At 51.7% G+C, this 21933-nt stretch overlaps 1 protein-coding gene across 5 annotated transcripts; it reads right to left on the minus strand.

The window, feature by feature from the left end:
• Positions 1 to 237: 237 nt before the first annotated feature.
• FXYD3 (FXYD domain containing ion transport regulator 3) lies at positions 238 to 6055 on the minus strand. Of its 5 annotated transcripts, none has more exons than XR_004322931.1 (8): positions 5954 to 6048; positions 3294 to 3357; positions 2108 to 2140; positions 1974 to 1997; positions 1041 to 1115; positions 869 to 961; positions 557 to 594; positions 238 to 423 (listed from the first exon to the last, which is right to left on the minus strand). XR_004322931.1 is itself a non-coding variant. In XM_014559042.2 (8 exons), the coding sequence occupies exons 2-8, from the start codon at positions 3331 to 3333 to the stop codon at positions 404 to 406; spliced, it is 267 nt and encodes an 88-aa protein (XP_014414528.1). In that variant the 5' UTR covers positions 3334 to 3357; positions 5954 to 6046; the 3' UTR covers positions 238 to 403. The 5 variants fall into 5 exon arrangements, 4 of the variants coding, with proteins under 4 accessions (XP_014414528.1, XP_032344052.1, XP_032344053.1 ...); XM_014559042.2 differs by having other exon boundaries at positions 925 to 961; positions 5954 to 6046; XM_032488161.1 differs by lacking the exon at positions 5954 to 6048 and adding an exon at positions 4652 to 4675 and having other exon boundaries at positions 925 to 961.
• Positions 6056 to 21933: the final 15878 nt, after the last annotated feature.

The raw sequence follows: 21933 nt of genomic DNA on the forward strand, positions 1-21933 counted from the left end.
CAAAAGTGTTCCCAAAGTGGCTATGAGAGAATTTTAAATTGTACATGTGGCTCCCGTGGACACAGAGGGAGAGGGCAGGCCCCGTGCTGTCCACCAGATCATGAGGAAACAGGCCTTTGGGCTTGTCCCGGCAAAGAGAGTCAGCTGCCAGCTTCCATGCCAGCCCCCGCTGCACAACCCGCTTCTCCTGGCCTCCCAAACCCACCCCATGCACATATAGGGAGTCTCGAGGCTGCCTGGGCAGGAGCAAGATCATTTTATAGTAAAAATTCAACAAAGAGATCCCTCCAGTGAGAGATGAGATGGTGCCCTGGTAAAGCCGTCTAAGGAGGGAAAGGGAGGGTCCTGGATTCAGGCTCCTGTGCAGAGAGAGGCTCTCTGTGTGCTTTCAGCTTATCTATCCTCAGCAGTTATGGGCAGAGCCTGGGAGAGATGACCGGGTCAGCTTGTGAGAGTGGATCAAGTTATTTCTCCCCAGGGTGCGTGCGCACGCACACACACACACACACACTTCACACCCTGTGTTCCCCTCAGCCCCATTCTGCCCCTGTCTTACCTGTTGTGATGAGAGGTGGGGGATCCCCGGGGTGGCGGCTAGGGAAAGAAAGGTGGTGAGGTCTGTGTTCACCCCTATTACCCTCTCCCTCAAGGCTAGAGGAATCTCAGCTTGCCCTGACGTCACTTCCTGGCTATATTTCTGTCGTTGGGTTGTACCATCCCAACCCAATGCAGGGACCAAAGCATTTCAGGATTTGGGGCCCTTTGAGGACTGATGGTTCTGAAGATTAAACCTAAGAAATCTTAGCAAGAATTCTCCAGGGCAGGGGCCCAGAGGCCTGGCCTCTTTCTGCAAGATTTAGTTCTTTACCCCTGAAAGCTGTCTGTCCAGCATGAGGCAGGCATGCTGCCTGGAACCCATCTTACCGGGGCTTCTGACTGAACTTGCATTTGCATTTCCCACCTGTTAGGGGAGAAAGCCGTGACAGGAGAGGGCACCCACAGCCCCGCCCTGCCCGCTGCCCCCCAGCTCCTCCACTCACTCATGAGGACAATGATGCCAAGGGCACACAGGACGCCTGCGCAGATGAGCCCGCTGACCCGGAGGCTGTGCCAGTCTAGAAGAAACCCGGAGGGGACTCTTGGTGCCGGCCTGCACCCTCCCCAGCCAAGCCCCCTTCCACTTGACCCTATACAGTGGGCACCTCTGATGTGCAGATGCCAGGGAGACGGCAGTAGAGAGGACACACAGCTCCCCAGCCCCTCTGTGCTCACTTTCTAGTTTACACAGAGCAAGCGACAGAGATTTAATGTCAGGTCGGGGAAGAGAGAAGCAGTCTGTAAACAAAAAGGCAGGGCCGGGGGACAGAAAGTCAGTGGGCAGCTCTTCTAGGGAGAGTGGTCAGGAAAGGCCACTGAGGGGCCATGTGGAGCAGAGGCCTGAGGAGGGGAGGGAGGGAGTGTGGGCCTACGTGGGAGAGGGTCTTCCAGGCAGAGGGATGGATGCTAGCGAGGTCTGGAGGCTTCAAGTGCGTCTGCTGTGTCTGAGCAGCAGCGAGGAGGCCAGCATGGCTGCAGCAGAGCCAGTGGTGTCGGGGGGAGAGAGGGCAGAGGGGCGACAGGTGAGGGTGGGTGGGGAGCAGGTGTGTGGAACCTGGAGGCCATAGGAAGAGTAGGGCCAAGTGGCTCACCTCCTCCAGGCAGTCTTCTCAAGTCAACCCTCCTCCCAGCAGTTGATTTGCACCCTAACAGTGGCTTCTTGTGAACTATCTTTGCTTCCGTGTGTGTCTAACTTGCAGCAAAACAGTTTTCCCAAGGACCCGACTGTCTTGTTCCCTTGATCCATTGTGTTTACTGTTCACTGCCCCTATCCTCGCCTGGGGGTCACCCCAAGCAGACCCTTCCCCCACCCCATGGGAGACCTTTGGCACAAAATAGGTATGGGGGGGTGCTAAAGGAGGGGCACAGGCTCTCACCATAGTAGAAAGGGCTGTTTTTATCTGCAAGGAAAGACAAAAAGAACATGAATCCGAGAGATGAGAGCTGGGATGCTGGGGTCATGGGGGAGAATTTGAGGGTGGGATTGGTGGAGGAGTCCAGTCTGACTCACCTTCTGGATCGTTGGCGTCCAAGGCAGGCAGGCCTGGGGAGGGGGAGGAGCGGGAAAGAGAGAGATGGGGGTGCTGGCCTCAGCAAAGCTGGGGGCAGAGCTGTGGAACCTCGGGCCTCAGCATAGGGTCCCCTGATGGCACAGTTCCCCACCTTTCAAAGACACAAGGGTCTAGCCCTAAGCTAGCTGTCTCTGCACAGCCCACCTTGGAGATGTGGATGCCCCCTCTCAGCCCGACACCTGAAATAGGTTTTAATCTGGGTGGCTTCTGGCAACCCTTTAGGCTCACATTTCTGGACACCAGGCTAATCCACACCTCCTGCAGAAACGGAGTGCAGGGCTTGTCAAGGTGACAGATGGCTTCAGCCCACAGGCGTTCTCAGCCCTTATCTCCACACCCTACCAGTTCTGGTTCTGCCGTTTGCTCACCATTCCCTGTCAAGCAACTGACTGATAATCAACTCAATACACTTTATTTTAAAAAAACAACTTTACATCACTACCCTGAATGGGATACCAGTCTTGTCCAATGTAATGGGTAAAAACAAATATAATGAAAGCAAAGGATTAGGACCGAATTCTGAAGCAGTGGGCTGCCTTAACTCTGGGCCTACACTCTCTTCTTTCTTTGTTAAGGGGAGATTGATCATTTTTAAATAACATTTGAAACACAAACACATGGTGCTTACTCTGTACCAGGCACTATTCTAAAGGCTTTGCAAATAGTAACGCATTTAATCCTCACAATGAGTATATAAGTAGTTGTTACTGTTGTCCAGATGAGGAAACCGAGGCACAAGGGATTTCGGTTACTTGCCACATAACCACAAAGTTCTCTGTTACCTCTAGTAATAAAGTGTTAAAGACAGTAGCACGGGCTGAGCCTTCTCCTTGATGTCAAGATGTCAAGACCTCTGCTCTAAGAGGTCCTCCTTGCGGGGGTGGGTATAGCTCATGGTAGAGTGTGTGCTCAGCATGCATGAGGTCCTGGGTTCAATCCCCGGTACCTCCGTTAAAAATAAAGAGAGGTCCTCCTTTATGTGCCCCTTGAAATCATCTCCTACCCAAGGAGATGCTGTCCTGAGACTCACCACCCCACAGGAAAGTACGAAAGAGCCGCACTCAAGCGTGGTCACCACTCAGCCAAGGGGATCAGGGAAAAGGCAGTCTGGGGACAGTCACTCACCTGCCAGGAGGACAAGCAGGCTCAGGGCCACCTCTTGCATGTCGGAGCACTGGCCTGGAGGGGTCTGGGGAGAGGGTCCAGCTTTAGCAGGGCCACTGGGATGCCTCTGGTTCCCAACCCCCTCCTACTCTGCTCCCCACCCAGGGTGGCACAGCTCGCCCCTGAAAAGCTGAAGAACTGGCCTTGAAACTTGCTGGGCTGAGAGATAAGGCAGCCGAAAAGTGCAGTGGGGGCTGAGTGAGAACTCAGACCTGAGAGGGAGCAGCAGTAATAACTCACTGGATGTGGATTGGAGGCTCAAAGCGAATCACCCTGGCAAACAAACGAGGAAGGTGCTGCCCGTTGTTATCCTCATCTTACAGATGGGAAAACCGAGGCTCAGGGAAGTGAAGGTGGGTGTTCAAGGTCAGCTTGCCAGGAAGCGGGATTTAAGCCAGACCTGGCTCTGTGGAGGCTGTTCCTAACTCAGGACTCTCTCAGCACCTTGGGGTGTTTTGGGAAATGGGGTGTTGGGAGCCAGGTGGCAGGAGGCCCGGTTCTTGGGAGTGTCCCCCATGAACAGCTCTGAGCCTGCCTGCCCTGCCCAGACTTTGCAGACCTCGGGCTGGGCAGGGCAGGAAGTGGAGAGGAGAGAACTCCTGGGGAGGGTGGAGAGGAAGGGGGAGGAGAAGGACCCCCTGGCTGCAGCCCCAGTCCCATTTTCTGCCCCACCCACATCCCACTCTCCCACTTCTGCCCCACTCCTGCCCACCCTGCCCCAGTTCCTGCCTCTACTGTCCAGTCCCAGGCCAGCCCCTGCCCCTACCAAGCTCCTCTGGCAGCAGACACTTCCACTTTCCCCAGACAGACCTGCCCAGCATGAAGAACCCTGCTCCGTCCCCTTCCTGGTCCGGTATGAGTCCACCATCTCTGAGTGTCCCCCTGCCCTCTCCCTGCCCCTGCCCCACTGCCACAGTATCTGTTGTCCCGAACTTGATAGCAAGAGCTAACACTTAACTCAGAGCCACTCTGTGCTGGGCACTGCCAAATGACCTTGCTGGGTTCCCCTCACGTAACCCCCCAAGAACCCCAGAGGTCGTCTGTTACACGCCCTGTTTCACTGACAGCAAAACACACGCCTAAACGCAGTCCCTAAGAATGGTTAAAAAGCCCATTGACATTCCGTGCTCCGTCTCCTGTCCACAGCTGGAGAGGGAACCCCTCTCATCTCAAGCTCCCTCTCTAGCCTCCACATAACCCCCACCTTGAGTTTCCTTCTGTTTCCTGCCTGTTCTCACAGGCTCCTCCATCTCCCTCCACCCACCCCAGATCCTGGGAATCCTCTTAGCTTCCCAGTTCATCCCATATACCATACTCACAATTTTGAGCACCTATTTCTTGTCAGAAAAGAGCCTATGGCTTTGGGGAACAGTACCAAGGCGTTTAGGACCCGCCCAGGTTTGAGGTGAGAGGTGGAGCTGGAGTGAGTGGGTGGGCAGGACAGCCTAGCAGGCCTGGCACAGGTCTGTAGAAGGACCACCTGTTGTCTAAAGCGAACACGTGAAACTTGGTCACCCCATGACACCACTAATACTAGTAACAGGAGCTGATGCTGCCTGAGTGTTTACCCTGCGCCGGGCACTGTTCTCAGCTCTTTGCACTTACTCACGCATATAATCTTCGCAGCTTGACGAAGCTGGCACTACCATTAGCCCACGTTGCTGTCGCAACCCTGTAACCCCTGTGAACTCAGCTTAATGCTCTATGCTGTCACCCGGGACCCAGAGTCTCAGCGCTTCAGCCTCTTTCCTTGGGCGCCTCTGAGCCGCCCTGGCCGGTGAGGGCTCTGGAAGCCCCATCTCCAGGCATCGTCTCCCAGCATCCCCAGCACGGGGAGGGGGGGGGTGCTGGTGGGTAGTTCCAGCCGCACCCCAACCTCTGCACAACTTTTCCACCCAACTGTCCCACGGTGTGGGCCGTGGGAGCTGGTGTCTGGGCACCTGCCCTCCCCCTCCCTGTTCCCGCTGTTGTTGGAAGAGGCCCTTGGGCTGCTCCGAAACTGACTGCCGCCATTGGCGCTAAGGCTTGGAAAGGAGGCAGCCTACAGTTGGAGGCTGTGCCCACCCCTCCCTGTTCTTTCCTGGCCCCGGAGATCCCAGTGCTGGTGTGAGGACTGTTTCCGCCGTCCACCCCCTACCATCCCACTGTTTCTCCAGGCCCACCAGGCGTGAGCCAAATGACTCCCTCCTGTCCCTGAAATCTCCTTCCCATCTCCCCATATTACCACTTCCCCAGGAAGCCACCAGCCCCTTTCCCTAGAGATCTCCAGGACCCACATATCCCAGTCCCTAAACACCTCGAGTCTACACAGTCACCCACCCATCTACTCTGAGCCCCACAATCCAGGTACTTCTGGTTTACTCAGACACCCCGATCTACCCACCAGGCTTCCAGAGACCCCAATCCCATCCTCGGGCTTTACCCTCACCCAAGCTGGCTCACCCAGCCTCCCGTGAGAAGAATGATGGGGAAGGGGGCTTCCTCTAAGCTGCTCCCCTAGAAAAGGACCTTGAAGGGGGAAGACTCTAGGGGTCTTTAATGGAGACCAGTGGAGAGAGGGGCAGGGATGGTTGGGGGCAGAGCCAAGAAGGGGTTGAGGGAGGGAGGTCCCAGCCCCTCACCTGTGTGCTCCCCAGGCTGCGTGAGGTTCCAGGTTCCGGGAGCAAGCAGGCTGCTAAGCCTGAGTCCTGCCTTTATCTGCAGCTGCAGCTGCCACACCCTAAGCAAACCTGGGCAGGTAGAGAACTAGTCACACTCCCTAAAGCTCAGGGGCTCTCTCATCTCACTCCTGCTCTTAAAGAGACAGTCCCTCTCCCCCTCAAACACTAGTGGCCCGGAGCTCCTTGGGGTCTCCAAGGTCACAGCAGCCTTAGGTGAGGCAGAAGGAGAACAGGGTGAGGGCTGGGCCTCTGCCCTGCACATCAGGGGAGGGGGCTTTCTCCAATCTCTCGCCCCTCAGAAAAGGACCTGGGAGGAGCAGAGGTTCAGGTCTCTAACAGCACAGTTTCTGTCCGGTGGGGGCGGTGGAGGAAGGCCATGCCTTGGTGCCATAACTGAATTTCTCTCACTCAGATTGTGTGCCCTCCTTGGAGGAGGGATTGGTGGCCATTGTGGGAGATCTAAAGTCTGCTTCTGGGCCACTTCTTGCTGTTGACACAGTTTGAGGGTCAACAGAAGATGCTGATAGGACCAAGATCATGAGGTGGGGGCAGGATGCACAGGATGGGGATGGGGCTGCGCAGCCTTAGACTGAGACTCTCCCCCGTCATGCCCGTTGTGCCTTAGGGAGACTGGGAACTGGTTCCCCGCACCAGGTGGACCTTCCTAGCCTGGGTTTTTCCCAGGGGTGCTGGGAGCCAGATGTCTACGCAGTGGGCATTAGGGTGGGGGCCGCCTCTTACCCCAGATAAGGCCACTGCACTGCACAAGGCTCCCTTTCCCTCCCTCCTCCCTCTCCTGTCCCTCCTCCTCATGGCATTCCTTCCGGCTGGGGTCTGTGCAGGCCCCCACTTGGTCCCCGTTGGGGTGCCCCCTCCCCCCAATTCCGCCTTTTTAGACAGAAGGACTTTTGTCTGGGGGCTGGATGGAGAACAAGGCGCCTTTGAGTGGCTGGCGGAGGATTGGGGTCACGGGGAGGGGCAGGGCCAGGAAAGGGGTGGCTTTGCACTGGCCACCAGCTGGACTCTAGGCGACCCCCAACACCATCGCGGGGGTGGGGATGAGGGCCGCATGAACTAGGCCAGGGAGAGAGGACTCTGGGGACCACAGAGTGCTGGACAAGGAGAGGGAGTTTCGAGGTCAAGGCGCTGCTGGGGGCGGTCTGGGTCTGCCCAGGCCAGGGAGAAAGGACCCCCCCACCACCACCACTTTTCAGCCAGGAGAGACGGCCAAGGGCAAGGAACACCCGCTCAGATACATGCTCTCTTTATGCGGGTCCCTCAGGCAGTTTCTCAACTCCAGGCCCTAGATTAGGACAGGTCTCCCCCTACCCACATTAAGGAGGGGCCAGTCTCTACAAGGAGTGGAGGGGGCACAGGGGCGGGGTGGGAGACCCAGTCAGAGAGGTTCAGGAGGAGAATAGAAACAGAAAGCAAGGCCTGGTGGCAGGGCATCCCAGTTCAGTTAAGGCAGTCCTTGTATCTGGGTGGATAGCATCTCTTGCCCAGTCATTTCAAGATTTCAACGTCCCTTTTAAGACCCTTTTGGTGGGGCTGGGGTGGAGTAGTGTCTCCCTCTGCTGGGAAGTCCAGGAACTGCATGCATCATGCATTTGAGAGCTAGAAGAGATGAGAGCTGGGTGGCTAGGAGAGATGCTCCATCCACCCTTCACCTGTGCGAGTCCACAGGCTCAGGATGCCAAAGGGGCCAGGCAAGAATCACGAGCGAGTGGAGCAGGACAGGCGTGAGACAATAAGGCCCGGTGGCAGCTGGACAAACAGGAGAACTATTGTCCTGATTAAAGGGCAGCCACCAAAAAGACTGGAGCCAGCTCCTGTGGACAGATACAGAAGTATCTCCCAGACATCTCGCATCTCGCCCCGGGAGAAAAAGCAAGATGTGGAGAAGAATGCTGCCACTTGTAAGGGGGGAAAATATAGGTGCATATACTTATAAATAAATGAAATATCTTTGCAGATTGGTACCTTGGTTGCTTCTGAAGAAGGGGATGGAGAGGCTAGGGGAGGGGGTGGAAGGGAGACTCACTTATCATCACACACCCTCTTGTACCTTCTAAATTTTATGTCCTGAAGACGTACTACTTTGATAAAACAGTTCATTTAAAAGAGTTTAAGGATATCCCCTCCATAGTTCCAGCCAATTGCTTCTATACCTTCAATAGATGTCTGAAACCTGAATCTTTATGCAGAATTCCCAACATTAAAAGTTGGCTCAAATTTTTTAAAAAAATTACACAGTTCAAATAAAACACATTTCAGGGCTGGTTTCAGCCTGGGGGAACCACCAATTTGAGACTTCTGCCAACTTCATTCCCTGAATCTTTCATCTCATGGTCTTGCATCTGGGGACACAGACTGGGTTACGGGGCTTATACCCAACCCAGGCCAACCATAACTTCCTCCCAGGGCTGGACCGGAACATGCCCCATCCAAGTGGGTGCTGGGCTGGGGCTGGGGCTTAGGGCCAGGAGAGGCAGACTCAAGACTCGTGTGAATACTGAGACCCGGGGGATAGGTCTGCAAAGGGTGGAGTGCATGCGGCCCCTTGTATCCTATCAAGGGTAGCATCTCTTTGGGATGAGTCTTCCAGGCTGATTTGACTTCAGTCATATTTAACGTGTCCACTTATTTATATATGTATATGTGTTGTGTGTGTAGGTTTATATGTAAGTATGTTACATATATTGTCATATTATATAGATAATGAAGCCATTGGAAATATTTCCTTTCCATTTTGTTTTAGAAATCATTTGTCGAAGCTGAGATTAGCTATGATTTCTCAGTATCCTGGGAATTCTTGTGAAATGAGAAAAACCAAACCTACAGGTAGTTTCTGAACAGCTCAGAGTTTTCAGGAATGCCGAATGAAGGTACAAAACCAAGGCCGGGGAGGGTGTTACAGAGTCACTGATTCAAAGTTTTGTTAATTTGGGTTCTGCCATCTGCCTTTGATATTCAGGGCTCAGTAATTTTATTGTTCTCTTAAAGCTGTGAGTGTTTCTTCAGGCTCCTGGCAAATGTATAGGCCCTAATGGGCCAGCCTGGGATGTGGGAGCCAGAGAAGGGCTCTGGTGGGGCCGGGGCCTTGCCTTCCCAGGTAGAGGCTGAGAGGCTGGGCTGGGGGCCGAGGATATGTGATCACAGTGATGCTCCAAGCTCCTACTTCCCGGCAGGATGGAGACGGAGACACCCATGGGCAGACAAATGTGGCCTCCTGGGCTCTGTAGAGCAGCTCCTGTAGCCTCAGAACTTGGCTTCTTTGGGAGGAAAGTGGGAGCTGGCAGGTGGACCTGTTCTGCCACTTTAGAGGGTGTGGCTGTGGACATGTCTCTGTCTGCCTGGCTTCCAGGAGCCAGGTGAGGTGCCAGACGGGGCAGCTTAGGGTCTACAGGTCCCTTGAGATCTGTCCCTGTGCTGGTCTGATGTGTTCACCCACCAGGAGAAGCTGGAAATATTGATTTTTATGATGAAATCTGCTTTTTAAGTGTTGATAACTGACTTTTAATTTCCCTAACACCCTGTGGACCAAATGAAATTTGCCCAAGGTTGGGTGAGGCCCTGGGACCACCACTGTGAGTCCCCATCTCAGGGACTAGGCAGGCTGGGAGGAGGTTCAGCCCCCCTCACACTGTCACTCTGCTCTAGTCACCACGGCCTCCTTCTATTTCTGGAGCCCTCCAGGCATGTTTCTGCCTCAGGGCCTTTGCGACAGCTGCTCTCTGTCTGGGATTCTTTCCCCACATGTCAACACATAACAGCTCATCCCCTCACCATCTTCAAGTCCTACCTCAAACGCTGCCTTCTCACCTGGCCTTCCCTGACCTCCCTATTAAAAATCACATCCACCCTCTCCCTTTCTAGTCTCTTCTGACTTACCTGTCTTCAAAGCCTATCCTGGGAGACTTCTCTTTGCTTTTTTGATTATCTGCCTCCCCTGCTGTCACATCAGCTCCTCAGGATTTTCATCTGAATTATATATAGAACGATGCCTGGCACGTAGTGATTCTCAGGAAGTATTTCATAAATAATGAAAGAAAGATGCTCCTGTCTCTCCCTTCCCCATCACAGAGGCCTGGCCCGAGATGAGGATGAGCTGCTAATGAGACAGGTGGGCAAAGGGGGCCACATTGGCTGACAGGCCTGGACCAGTTTCCTCTTCACTGGGGAGGGGCTTGGGCTGATGGCTAGGAGTCCTGAGTGGGAGTGGGAATTGCAGGGAAGCAAGAGAGGGGGCTTGGGGCTCAAGGGGGGAACCCTGCAGCCTCCTCCCAGCCTGTGTCAGTCCCTAAGACAAGGATCTCAAACTGGCAGCCCCAGGACTGACCCAACTATCATGTATGTTTCTTTTAGTTCTAAGACTGTTGCAAAAATTAACAGTTGACAACATTTAAACATCACGATGTTTCAACATAACAAGATGCATGTCCAGCTTCTTGTGGAAGACCTGGTATACTAGGCCACATTCCCCCTTGGCATTAGTTGTTAAAAGGGTAGGTCTGTCTCCTTGCGGGTGACCCAGGCCCTGTCTTCCCCTGGTTGGAGGCTTCATAGGCGGGCGGGCGGGCGGGAGGCAGAGGGAGACCCACAGTTGCTCTGCCCCCAGGCTTGTTCTTGTCACCTCCCATCTCAGACCCACCCTCCGCGCCTACGAGGCCACCTTTACAGCACGGACTCAGGACACTCCTAGCTGGGGAGATGTATCGGAGTGCGATTTGTGCCGGAAAGATCCCCAGGACTGTGATTCCGACTCTGCCCGCAGTCAGGGGAAAAGGCCCAATTACAAAAAACCTTGGTCATATTTATATGACTCCCTCCAGCCCGGAAAAGGTTTTGATGGCCAACCAACAACAGAAAAGACGAAGTTTTGTGAAATGCTTGCACACAGGGGTCAGGAAAAGACTTCTGAGACGCAAGACCTCAAAAAAATTATAAAATATAGCAGGAGATACAGAGGTAAAGCGAATGAGGCACTATATTAAGACCTGGTGAAGCTTTTGGAAGGGTATTTGGGTTCATTGCACTGTTTAAAATCAAAGTTGGGGAAAAATCAATAAAAACTTTTACAGTAAAGTTTACACAAAATAATAAAACACCAGTTAAAAAACAACAGCAAAAGAATGGAGGAAAAAGGAAATCCAGGATTGAGTAACCTAAAAGTTAAATAACCTGAATTTCATTGGACTTTGGATGTCACATATTTATGTATCTAATCTATATTAAATATTATAAAGTTTTTTTTTCCCATTTAGATAAAGTTTGTTTTCTTTTTGCCCTCCCACAATGCCTTTCTTTTCCTTCTCTCGGATCAGTTCCCAGTCCCTGAGTCCTTGGTACCCTGCTCTGCCCCTCCCCAGCTGTGGGTGCCTTACCCTCTCCTGGCTGCCCAGCCCTGGCCTGGTGGGGGACCCTGGGGCTCCGAGGCTGACGCTTGGGCTGGCAGGCTCCTGCCAGGCTGCAGAGGTAGGGAGATGAGTCTGCAGTTCTAAGAGCTTGGCTGGCACCCACAGGCCATGGGGAGGCACTGACCCAGCAGCCTGCTGGCAGCCGGGGCCCCTGACATTTCAGCTTTCCCATCCCCCTTCCCTCTGCACCTTGGCATCCAAGAAGGGGGTGCTGAGTGCCAGCTCCACACCCCTGTACATCCCTGAGTCATTTACCGCCTCTTGCTAACTGCCTCTCTGAATTGTTCAACTAACGATCCTGCGGCACGTGCGGCTGCAGGACTTACCACTCGGTAGGCAGGCAACATTCTCCCAGTGGAAACTGCAGCACAGAGGGGCTCTGTCAACTCCCTACAAGTCGCTTGGTTAATTAAGGGCCAAAGTTGGGATTCCAAGGCAGGTTGTCTGACTCCACACCCCGTGGAGGGAGAGGAAGGGAGGCTGGGGTGAGGAATAACAAAAGGACAAAGGGCCTCACATAACTTTGAGGGTCCCAAGAACAGACAGGAGGTTAGAAGAGGGAATTAGACCCCATAGAATGTTTCCAGAGCCAACCATTTCCTGCTCTCCACTGCCCCCACCCCGGCCCAGCCTTCATCGTCTCCCTCCTGGACCATCACCTTCTTGATGAGGCTTTTCCTGGCTACTTGATTTAAAATCACACAGCCTCCTCCCTGGTCTCCCTGCTTCCGTTCCAGCCCCCTTACAGTCTGCTCCTCACATACAGACAGAAGGAGCCTGTGAATCCTTAAGTTGGATCAGGATCCTCCTGGCTCAGGGACTTCATCTGGCTGCCCCTCACTCCCAGTAAAAGCCAAAGTCCTCACCATGACCCACAACCTATAAATCACTCCCCTATCTGGTCCCCTGTCACCTCTCTGACCTCATCTCCCCCACTCAACCCCTCACTTGCTCACTCAGCTCCAGCCACACTGGTCTCCTTGCTTTTCCTCCAACCCACCAGCCCCAGGACCTTTGCACTTGCCGTTACTACTGTTGGACTCACTCTTCTCATAGATGTCACATTGCTAACCTCCCTCATCTCCTTTCTTCAGGGATTTGCTTAAACATCACCTTCTTGATGAGGTTTTTCTTGGCCACTCGATTTAAAACCACATCTTCCATCTGGAAAACACCCTATACCACCCTGCTCTTTTTTTTTTTTTTTTTTTTTTTTTTTCTGTAGCACTAGCATGTATGACCTCCTGACATACTGTATAATTATATGCTTATTGGTTATATTTATTCTCTCTGCTCCCTTCCCCTATAATGTCAGCTGTGGGAGGAAGAGACCCTGGCTGTTCCATTCCCTCTGTGTCCCCAGCAGTGAGCACAAAGTCTGGCTCACATAGTAGGTGCTCAGGTAATATGTGTTGAGCAAATGAATGAAAACCATGCTTCTTGTAATAACCTATAATGAAAAAGAATATGCCTATATATATGTATGACTGAATCACTGTGCTGTACATGAGAAACTAACACAGCATGGTAAATCAACTACATTTCAAAAGAAAAGAAAAGAAAAAAAGACTATTCTTTTTTTGGTGGTCTTTTAATTTTTTTTTTTATTGAAGCGTAGTTAATTTACAATGTTAGTTTCAGTTATAGAGCAAAGCGATTCAGCTATACATATACATACATATATCTACATATATTTTCAGATTCTTTTCTATCCCAGCTTATTATAAGAAACTGAATATAGTTCCCTGTATAGTGGGTCCTTGTTGCTTATTTTATATACAGTAGTGTGTATCTGTTAATTCCAAACTCCTAATTTATCCCTACCCCCCACTTTCCCCTTTGGTAACCATGGTTTGCTTTCTATGTCCGTGAGCCTAAAGAAAACCATTCCTGAGAGCCGTTATATCCAGGCCCCATACAGATGAATCAGGTACCCCACATTCCTTAAATAGATCATACTTTGTGGGCACACAGGCCAACAGATGGAGAGGGAAGGAACTCAGAACCAGAAAACCTAGGTTCAAATCCTAGCTCCACCTCTTCCTCACTGTGTGATCTCAGGCAAGCAAGTCTTTCTCCCTGGGTCTCAGTTTCCCCGTCCATACAATGGGGATAAGATGGTTTTCACCCTGCAGGGCTGCCCTTTGGATTCAATGGGGTTGTTGTGTGGGATGCTGTCAGCATGACTAATTCTGAAAGCTGGTTTCCTTCCTGGAAGGCGATGGGGTGGGAGGGGCACCGCTGTGTGTTTTCCAACAGCCAACAATGGAACTCTTGTAGGCAGGGGCCCTCAGGCGTGGAAAACACATCCACCCCTATGGGTTTCAGACAAAAGTCTCAGGTCTCAGGAGGGAGGTTTTCCAGGACATTCACCTTCTTTGAAGGTTGCTGCAACAAGAAGTACTGGTTTGGGAATGCCAGCCCACTGGAGTGGGCTCCCATTTGAGGCTTTTCCCTGCGATAAGCAGCTGTGAGGGTTGGAGGAAACCTCTCCTACCTACAGCTCCCGAGGCTAGGACCAGATAGGCTGAAGACAATCACTGGGCTGCAATGACTGGTTCAGTGGGGTCCAATCAAAGTGAAGTATGGGAATTTTGTTTAGTAGTTGAGGGAAGGAAAGATTTGGGGTTTGCTTTGGACAGTGGAGAGAACACATCTGAGGCCTGGAAGTTGTAATCATTTTGCCTCCACAAGAAAAGCCAGTCTGGGGACAAAGCTAACACTATAGAGGACCACAAACCAAGAGAAATGCTGACAGAGTCTGCAACCTGATCAAGCCATGCTTGATCTCCTGCTGGAATTTGCAGTTAAATAATCTAAAATTTTTACTTGTTTGAGTAAAATTTTTTTTGTTTATTTGTTATTTGTAAATTAGAACAACCAAATTGGCATACAGAAAAATTCCATGGGCCCCAAATCACTGCATTTTCACTAGAATATATGTCCCATGATTTTTACTTGGTTTGAGCCAAAGCATTTCTTTTAGCTTCAACCCATTCAGGCTTCTCTAAGGGACAATGAGTGCTTACCTTAGCCAGGTCCAATATTCTCGCTCTGTAAACAAATCTGGGTCCCATTCACTTAAATAGACATCTTTGAAATGGACCTGTTCTTCTTTCCAACTTCCACCTTGAAAAAAGGCAATGAGCCAGAGGAGCCACAGGACCTGGCAAAGACAGAAGCACTTGTGCCTCGAAACTCAGCCATCCTCCCGTTGAAGGTGATGATGTGTGAGTGCCCAGAAGCCTGGCAGGTCCTGGGGAGAGCAGGTGGCACCCGAAGACCTCTCTTGGGGCCCCACATTTCTACCTCTACCTGGGCCCACTGGAGGAGGGTGAGGTAACAGTAATGGCGTTGATGACTCTGGTGATGTTGATGGTGGTGATGATGATGGTGATGACGGTGATGGTGATGATGATGGTGATGAGGATGGTGATGGTGAGGAATGAGATGTTTAAATTAGTTCACATGTAAATTTAAGGGGAACATGCACTGGACATTTCAGGACTAAAGTTTCCATGAGGGGGAGGATTTCCTGCCTCCCTTTGGGTAGGCAGTTGAGTGGAGTACCTAAGACCAAGGACTTTGGCGCCAGGCTGCCTGGTTCCAATCCCTGTTCTGTCACTTTCTACTGTGAGAACTTGGGCAAATACTTACCTTCTGTGCCTCAGTTTCCCCATCCATAAATGGGCATAATAGTAGTTCCCACTACTAAGGACACCGCATGTTTGCTATTAGTGGCCTCTGTTTCAGCCTTGTCTGTTGGCCCGCTGTTTGCCCCCAGCCCAGCCTCTCCCCCAACCCAGGCCTCTCTGGTCCATTGTGGCCACTCACCCAGGCTGGCTGTCCTGGGTCTGCCAGACATTGCCAACGTCAGCATCGCTGGGGGCGAGCACCCTGCGGGGGACACCTTGTCATCACCAGGGTCACACTGAAGTTGCCACTGAGGCCACAGAGGCAGCCCCAGTATTCGGGCCCCACCTGCTGGAATAGCGTGTTGCGGCTGTTGAACCACACCTGGAGCCGGGTGCCCACCTGGAGCATCACCAGGCCCTGCCCCCACCACACATGGGCCTCAGGGCCCAGCTGCGCCAGGAGGCTCACCACCTGGCCGTCAACCTAGGGGTGAGGGGCGCTCAGGGTCTGACTCCTCTTGCTACCCTCAGCCCCTGCCCAATGCCACAGGTAAGGGAGGGAGCACTAGGGGGCATCTGCAACTCCACACGTCCAAATCCTGGCTCCCATCATACCCCAAACCCTGCCCCCATCTTCTCCATCTCAGGCAGAGGCAGCTCCATCCTTCACGATAGAAGTCATCTTGGAACTCGCCCTTTCTCTCTCCTCTGATCCTTTCCAAATATTTCAGAATCCCACCACTTCTCCCTGCCTTCTACTGCCCTCTCCCTGATTCCAGCCATAGTCACTTCCCACCTGGACTATCACATCAGCCTTCTCTCTGTTCTCTCTGCTCCCCTGTTGCCCCTAACAGCCTCCACATGAAACCAGAGGGAAATTCACCCCACTTACAATTATAACCCCCACCCCATACACACAGGTACTCCCAGTCTTCCTTTCACGTTTTATCTTTCTAGGACTTATTATTATCTGATATATTATATGTTTATGTTTTACTGCCTCCCACTGTTATAAAGTGAAGTCCAGGAGAAAAGGGACCTGTCTGTTTTGTTCTCTGCTGTGTCTCCAGAGCCTAGACCAGGGTCTGACTCAAAGTCAGCGTACAGTTTTTTTGAACGGATGAACGATGATGGATGGATGGATGGTTGGATGGAGGGAGGCATAGACAGATCAATGGTGTGCTATCTTGTTGGAGATGGTTTGATGCAGGGGGCTTCAACGAAGGGAGGAACTGATGGAGGGGTAGATCAGTGGAGGAGCAGAAGGATGGAGAAGATAAGAGGGAGGGATGGAACAATGAAGAGATGGAGAGGTAGATGGATGGACTGAGGATGATCGTATGGAAGAATGGATGGATGACAGCTTGAATGCATGAGGGTAGGATGAGGGATTGGCCTGGCTGGGCTGACCGTGAGGCTTACCTTTCTGCCCTCTCACCTGAACTTGCTGCCCTCATTCCAGTATCACACAGGCCTTCAGTCCCAGGTTGCTGAGCCCCACCTCCACGTGGTACAGGAAGCACACATGCCAGCTGCGGTAGTTTCTGTTGGAAGCCTCCAGGCTGAAGGAAGAGCCCCCAGGGTTGGGATCTGGCCCACAGGAATGGGCCAGATGGAAGGTGCCAGTGCCTTGGAAGCCTCTCCAACAGGGCACCGAGCCAGGCTGTAGTGGAAATGCCCTGGTCTGTCGCACCTGCAGCTGTGGGTGCCTGGGCTCAGCCAGACCAGGTCTCCCACCTAGAGAGGGAGGCCAGATGAGGCGCCCCTGCCCAGGCTGGCCGGCCAGAACAGGGCATGGTGGAGGCCTGGGGCAGGCAGACGTGTGGGCCTGGCTGGAAAGAGCAGAGGTCGACGGGCTGGCTCAGTGAGGATTGGCATGAAGGCCATGTTCAGAGTCACCAATAGGTGCACTTAATGCTGATGCCCAGAGGGCAGCAACTGTGAAACTGTGTCCCTCGGCAGAGAGCACAGCCCAGCAGTTCAGAGCACAACTGGGGGTCAGAGAGACCTGGAGTCCAGACCTGGCTCTGCCCCTTGACTGCTCCATGCACTGGGCAGTCTTGGCTTCCTCCTCTGCACAATAGACTGACACTGTTTGAAGGTCAGTGCAGTTGTGGGCAGGAGGCGCTTAGCACCCAGCTGGCCCACAGTGAGCTGTTGACACACTTTAGCTAATATTACTATTAATAACCTACTGGCTCAGTGCTTGGTACAGAATGAGGTCTCAGAAAATACGACCAATTATGATGACAGGATTACACATGTCATAACTGACCAAAACATTTTCACCATTGTTGTTATTGCATATCATTAAATACTTAGCACAAAAACAGCAGACTGTACATATTGGCCATTATCATTGTCATCGTCATCATTATTTTAACACACTTATTTACAGACAGGTACATCGGAAATGCCCCAAATATATTAGCCATTGTTGCTGCCATTATTATTATTAAAATGCTTAGCCTAGACAGACACAAAGTACATACCCCAGACATTTCTTTCTTTCTTTTTTTTTCTTAATTTAAGTACAGATACAATGTATCAATTTCTGGTCCACAACCCTCCATACATTTTCATTATCACTAGCAGTAGTAAAAAGGGACCTGACATATATGGTCAGAACTCAGATTTGGCCACTAAAATAACACCATCAAAAACAATAAGAAGCAGAGGGTCTTGTACCTGTTCATGTTAATATTTTAGCTCTTGTGGTGATTGTTTTTTTATGATTGTTATTATTGTCATTCTTACTATCAAAGTGTTCAGTTGGGGTCTTGAATTTTGTAAGCACTCAGCTAGTGGTGGCTAATAAAAACAGTTACACTGACAATACTCATCATCATAATAAGCACGTAGCACACAGTGCTGAGCCCAGGGAATGAGCTTGGTGAAAATGAGGAGCGATATCAGAATCATCAGTAATATAGATGTAAATTGTAACACATAGTAAATTCCCAGTCCGCCATCCACACCAGTTGAGAATGCTGTCCTGGATTGGGAGCCCAACCTTGGCATGCTTTGGGGAACCCTGACCCTCAAGGTGGCCCGGCCCCCTTCACAGGAGCAAAGCCCAGACCCCCACTCACTTGGTAGGAGCAGCCGCCGTGTGCACAGCTCCAGACGCACGCACCTGGCCAGAGCCCACAGGAGCGCATCTTTGCAGGCACAGCAGGGCCGGTGCTAGGTGCTGGGCTGGTGCAGTGGGGCAGGGACTCAGAGGCGCAAGCGGCAGGGGGTCCAGGGGGTCCAGGCAGAGCTGGGAGCGGCTGTGCTTGGGGCACATCGAAGCTGAGAGGGAGGGGAAAACACAGAGATAAGGAGACCTAAGATCTGCAAATCCGGGTGCCCTATTGCTTCAAATTTTGGCTCTGTCACTGACCCATGGTCCTGTGGCTTCACCTCTCTAGGGCTCAGTCTCCCCATCTCTAAAATGGGCTCTTAAGTACTGGCCTCAGACTTGTTTTGAGGATTAAGCAAGTTAAATTAAAGTGTTTGGGACCATGCCTGGCACATCATGATCCCACAATAAAGGTGACTCATTGTTATTCTAGAAACAGCCCCTGGCCTATCTTTCCCTCTCCATGAGCACTGTCTCTCCTCCCCCTGCACCCTCATTCCAAAGCTTTTGAGGTCTCTCTACTGCGTGGGTACCAGAGAGTCACATCCAGTTCTAACATCACAGGAGCAGAGCCCCCTGTCTGTTAGAGAATCATGCTGAAGTATCTACAGGCTTACAGGATGTCTGGGACTTGCTTTACAAAAAGTGAATAAATAAGGTGAGGACTAGGGTGTATAAAACAAGGCTGGCCACAACTTGGCCACTGTTAAGCTGCCTGATGGGTACAGGAGCCTCCATACTAGTCCCTCTACTTTTATGTTTGAAAATTTCTGTAATATAGAATTAAATAAGAAACAAAGAGTTGAAGGATGTTGCTGTAATAGAACTTCTTCCATCCCTAGAAAAAGAAAGTCTCGGGCTCAAGTCTCAACAACATCCTTTATTAGTGTGGACAAATAACCTTACCTCTATGAGCCTCAGTTTTCCCAGCTGTAAAATGGGAGTAAGAAAAAGTCACTGCCTCTCACTCACAGGGTGTTTCCGAGGAGGGGACAGTCCCATGCTTGGGGCGGTGCAGATGCTCAGGAAGTGTTAGCAATTATTGGGATTATTATCTTGACATCTCTGGGAATTAGTAGATGGGCATCTCAAGTCAGGCTCTCTGAGGGTGGAAAAAGACACCCAGTCCACTTGACAAGGAGGCAGGGAGTAGCACAAGGAATCACACAGTCAGCTCAAAGCTGGCATTAAAATATACAGCAATCACTAGAAATGCTCCAAACCAAAAAGCGTGCATCCAGCTGGAGCCTGGGAGGAGTCTGGAAGCCCCTGCCGTGCCAGATTTTGGAACGTGGGAAGTTGGGGGCTCTCAGGAGTACAGCAGAGTATCGGTCTGCTAACAGTGGACATGGCCATCTAGAGCATGCGGATGAGTTCCTGCCCTGCTCAACCATGACTCACCACAGAAGAAGGAATTCCTCCAGGGTTCAGTAGTGACAGTCACACCCTGGCAGACTGCGGCGTTCACCTGCCAGGTCAAGCAGAGGATAAGGGGTCACTGCCCGCAGCAAGACACAGATCACTGACACAGCTGGATGCATATGGATCTGGGTTGATTTCCCTGTGGCAAGAGGCAAAGGGCCCCTGGGGTCCTGCAGATGCCAGCACCACCTCCTGGCTGACACCAACCGCCCCTCGTCACTGCAGACTGGACAGGCAACCTTGCGGTCATCCCCAAGGTAGTGCGGGCCTTAGCATCATCACTGGGGGCGCCGCTGAAGTTGCCACCGAGCCCACAGGTATGACCCTCACTGGGCTGCAGCGGGGCGAGGGTGCGTCCATAGATGAGGTATGTGCAGCTGGGACTGCAGCTCGGAACACGGCGAGCCTGCCCCCATCCAAGCCGACAGGGAGGAATGCTGCCTCACTTTCGCCTGAGGAACAGAGGAGAGGAAGGTTCAGGAGAACAGGACCATGTTTTTCGGTTCAGTGTTGCTTGGCACATAGTAGGTGTTCAGATACACGTAAAGTCTTTTTAAAGGGAGGGCCAAAGACAGAACATTCATAGTGAACATTTCTTGTTTTATCCTGCTCAGCATTCTTTTCTCCTTTCTCTGGATTTCCTGGAGAAACCGCCCCTCGAATCTCTAATTCACAGGAAGTTAATGCCACTGTAGCTTCCTGCGCTTGACCCAGGCCCAGCCAATCAGCTAGTCCACCTGACTGGGTCAGACATGGTCACATGACCCAAGCTGGGCCAATGACGGACAGCCCTGGGACTTTCAGGAAGAGGTCCTCTTTGTCCAGTGGCATTTGCTAAACTGGTATCCATCCTTGTCCTCCCGAGTTGGGGGCTGCACATGCCTGAAAAGGAAGCCACCATGGAGGAAAGTAGAGCCCAGAAACCACACCCCATGGGCCAAGCCTGACCCCCCACCTGATTCTGTACAGGCTGCCAGCTAAGAATGTGTGGTATAATAAAAATAAATAAATATTTGGTTTTTATCTTGGTTCCTGGCACACAGCTCCCCAAACCCCAGAAATTTCTGGCATGGTAAGAATGTCTTTTATAGGGTAATGAAATGGCTGGTTGGGGGGATTGGGGGGGGCACCTGGATAGCTTCAGTGTAGGGGCTGGTCACCCCTTGATTAGAAGCTTGGAACTTTCAGCCCCAACTCCCAATCTTCTGGGAGAGGGCAGGGGCTGGAGATGAAGCTAATCACTAGCGGCCAGTGATTTAATCAACGGTGCCTAAATAGCGAGGCCTCCGTAAAGCCCTTTAAAACAACAGGGCTCAGGGAGCTTCATATTTGGTGAATAATGTGCTGAGAGCGTAGCACACCCCAACTCCACAGCGACTCCTGTGAGAAACAAGAATATTTTTTGAGGCATGAAAATAATGTAAAATTCAAATTTCAGTGCCCATAAATAACACTTTAACGTGACTCAGCTCATTTGTCTATATATTGTCTATTGACTGCTTCTACGCCACGTCAGGAAACTGGAAGTCATTGTGGAAATGTGTGGCCCAGAAAACCTGAAATATTTATTATCTGGGCCTTTACAGTAAAACTTGTAAGAAATAAAAGATCATTTCAGGCTGAGAAACTAGGTTTTGTAACAGAGGGATGACCCTGTGGGCTGCGTTGAGTCCAGTGGACAGACAGGCCTTTCTGCAGAGGAGAGGTTTTAATCAGGAGTCTGATGTGATCAGATATATGCTTTTAAAGGCCTCCTGCCAGGTTGCTGGTGACCCTGTGGTGATCAAGACAGATCCCATCGCTGAAGACAGACCACTCACCCCATCTTAGGGGAGGTTTCAAAAATCAGGGGAAAGACAGATATTGGAAGAGAGATTGCATAGGAGGCGTGTGTGTGTGTGGAGGGAGAGTGTCTCCCAGTCTCAGAATTAATAAAGGAAATCAAGAAAGGACAAGCACTCTGGAGTAGGATGGAGTTGTTTTTCAGCTCAAAATTCATCTGGATTTGGGCGCCCAGAGTCCCGGGGCAGAGGAAGGATCTGCACCCTGCCTGGGCTGTTTTCCTGGGTTCCTGCTGCCTGGAATGCTCCCCCTTAGCCCATGTGACCTCCACACACACGCTGGCCATCCCTGACCCCGACATTTCCTACTGCATCTCCCCCGCCCCAGCCCCCGCCCTGCCTTCTTTTGCTGGCAGACCCTTTAATCCGTGTGTTTATCTGCACTCTGTCTTCTCACTGGACTGTCGGCCTCTTTAGGGCAGTGTTTTGTCTCTTTTGCTCACTACTGTGTCCCTAGTCAAAAACACTGCTTGGCATGTAGTAGATGTTCAGTTAACGT

The sequence above is a fragment of the Camelus ferus genome, chromosome 9 (assembly GCF_009834535.1).
Source record: "Camelus ferus isolate YT-003-E chromosome 9, BCGSAC_Cfer_1.0, whole genome shotgun sequence".
NCBI classification, from domain to species: Eukaryota; Metazoa; Chordata; class Mammalia; order Artiodactyla; family Camelidae; genus Camelus; species Camelus ferus.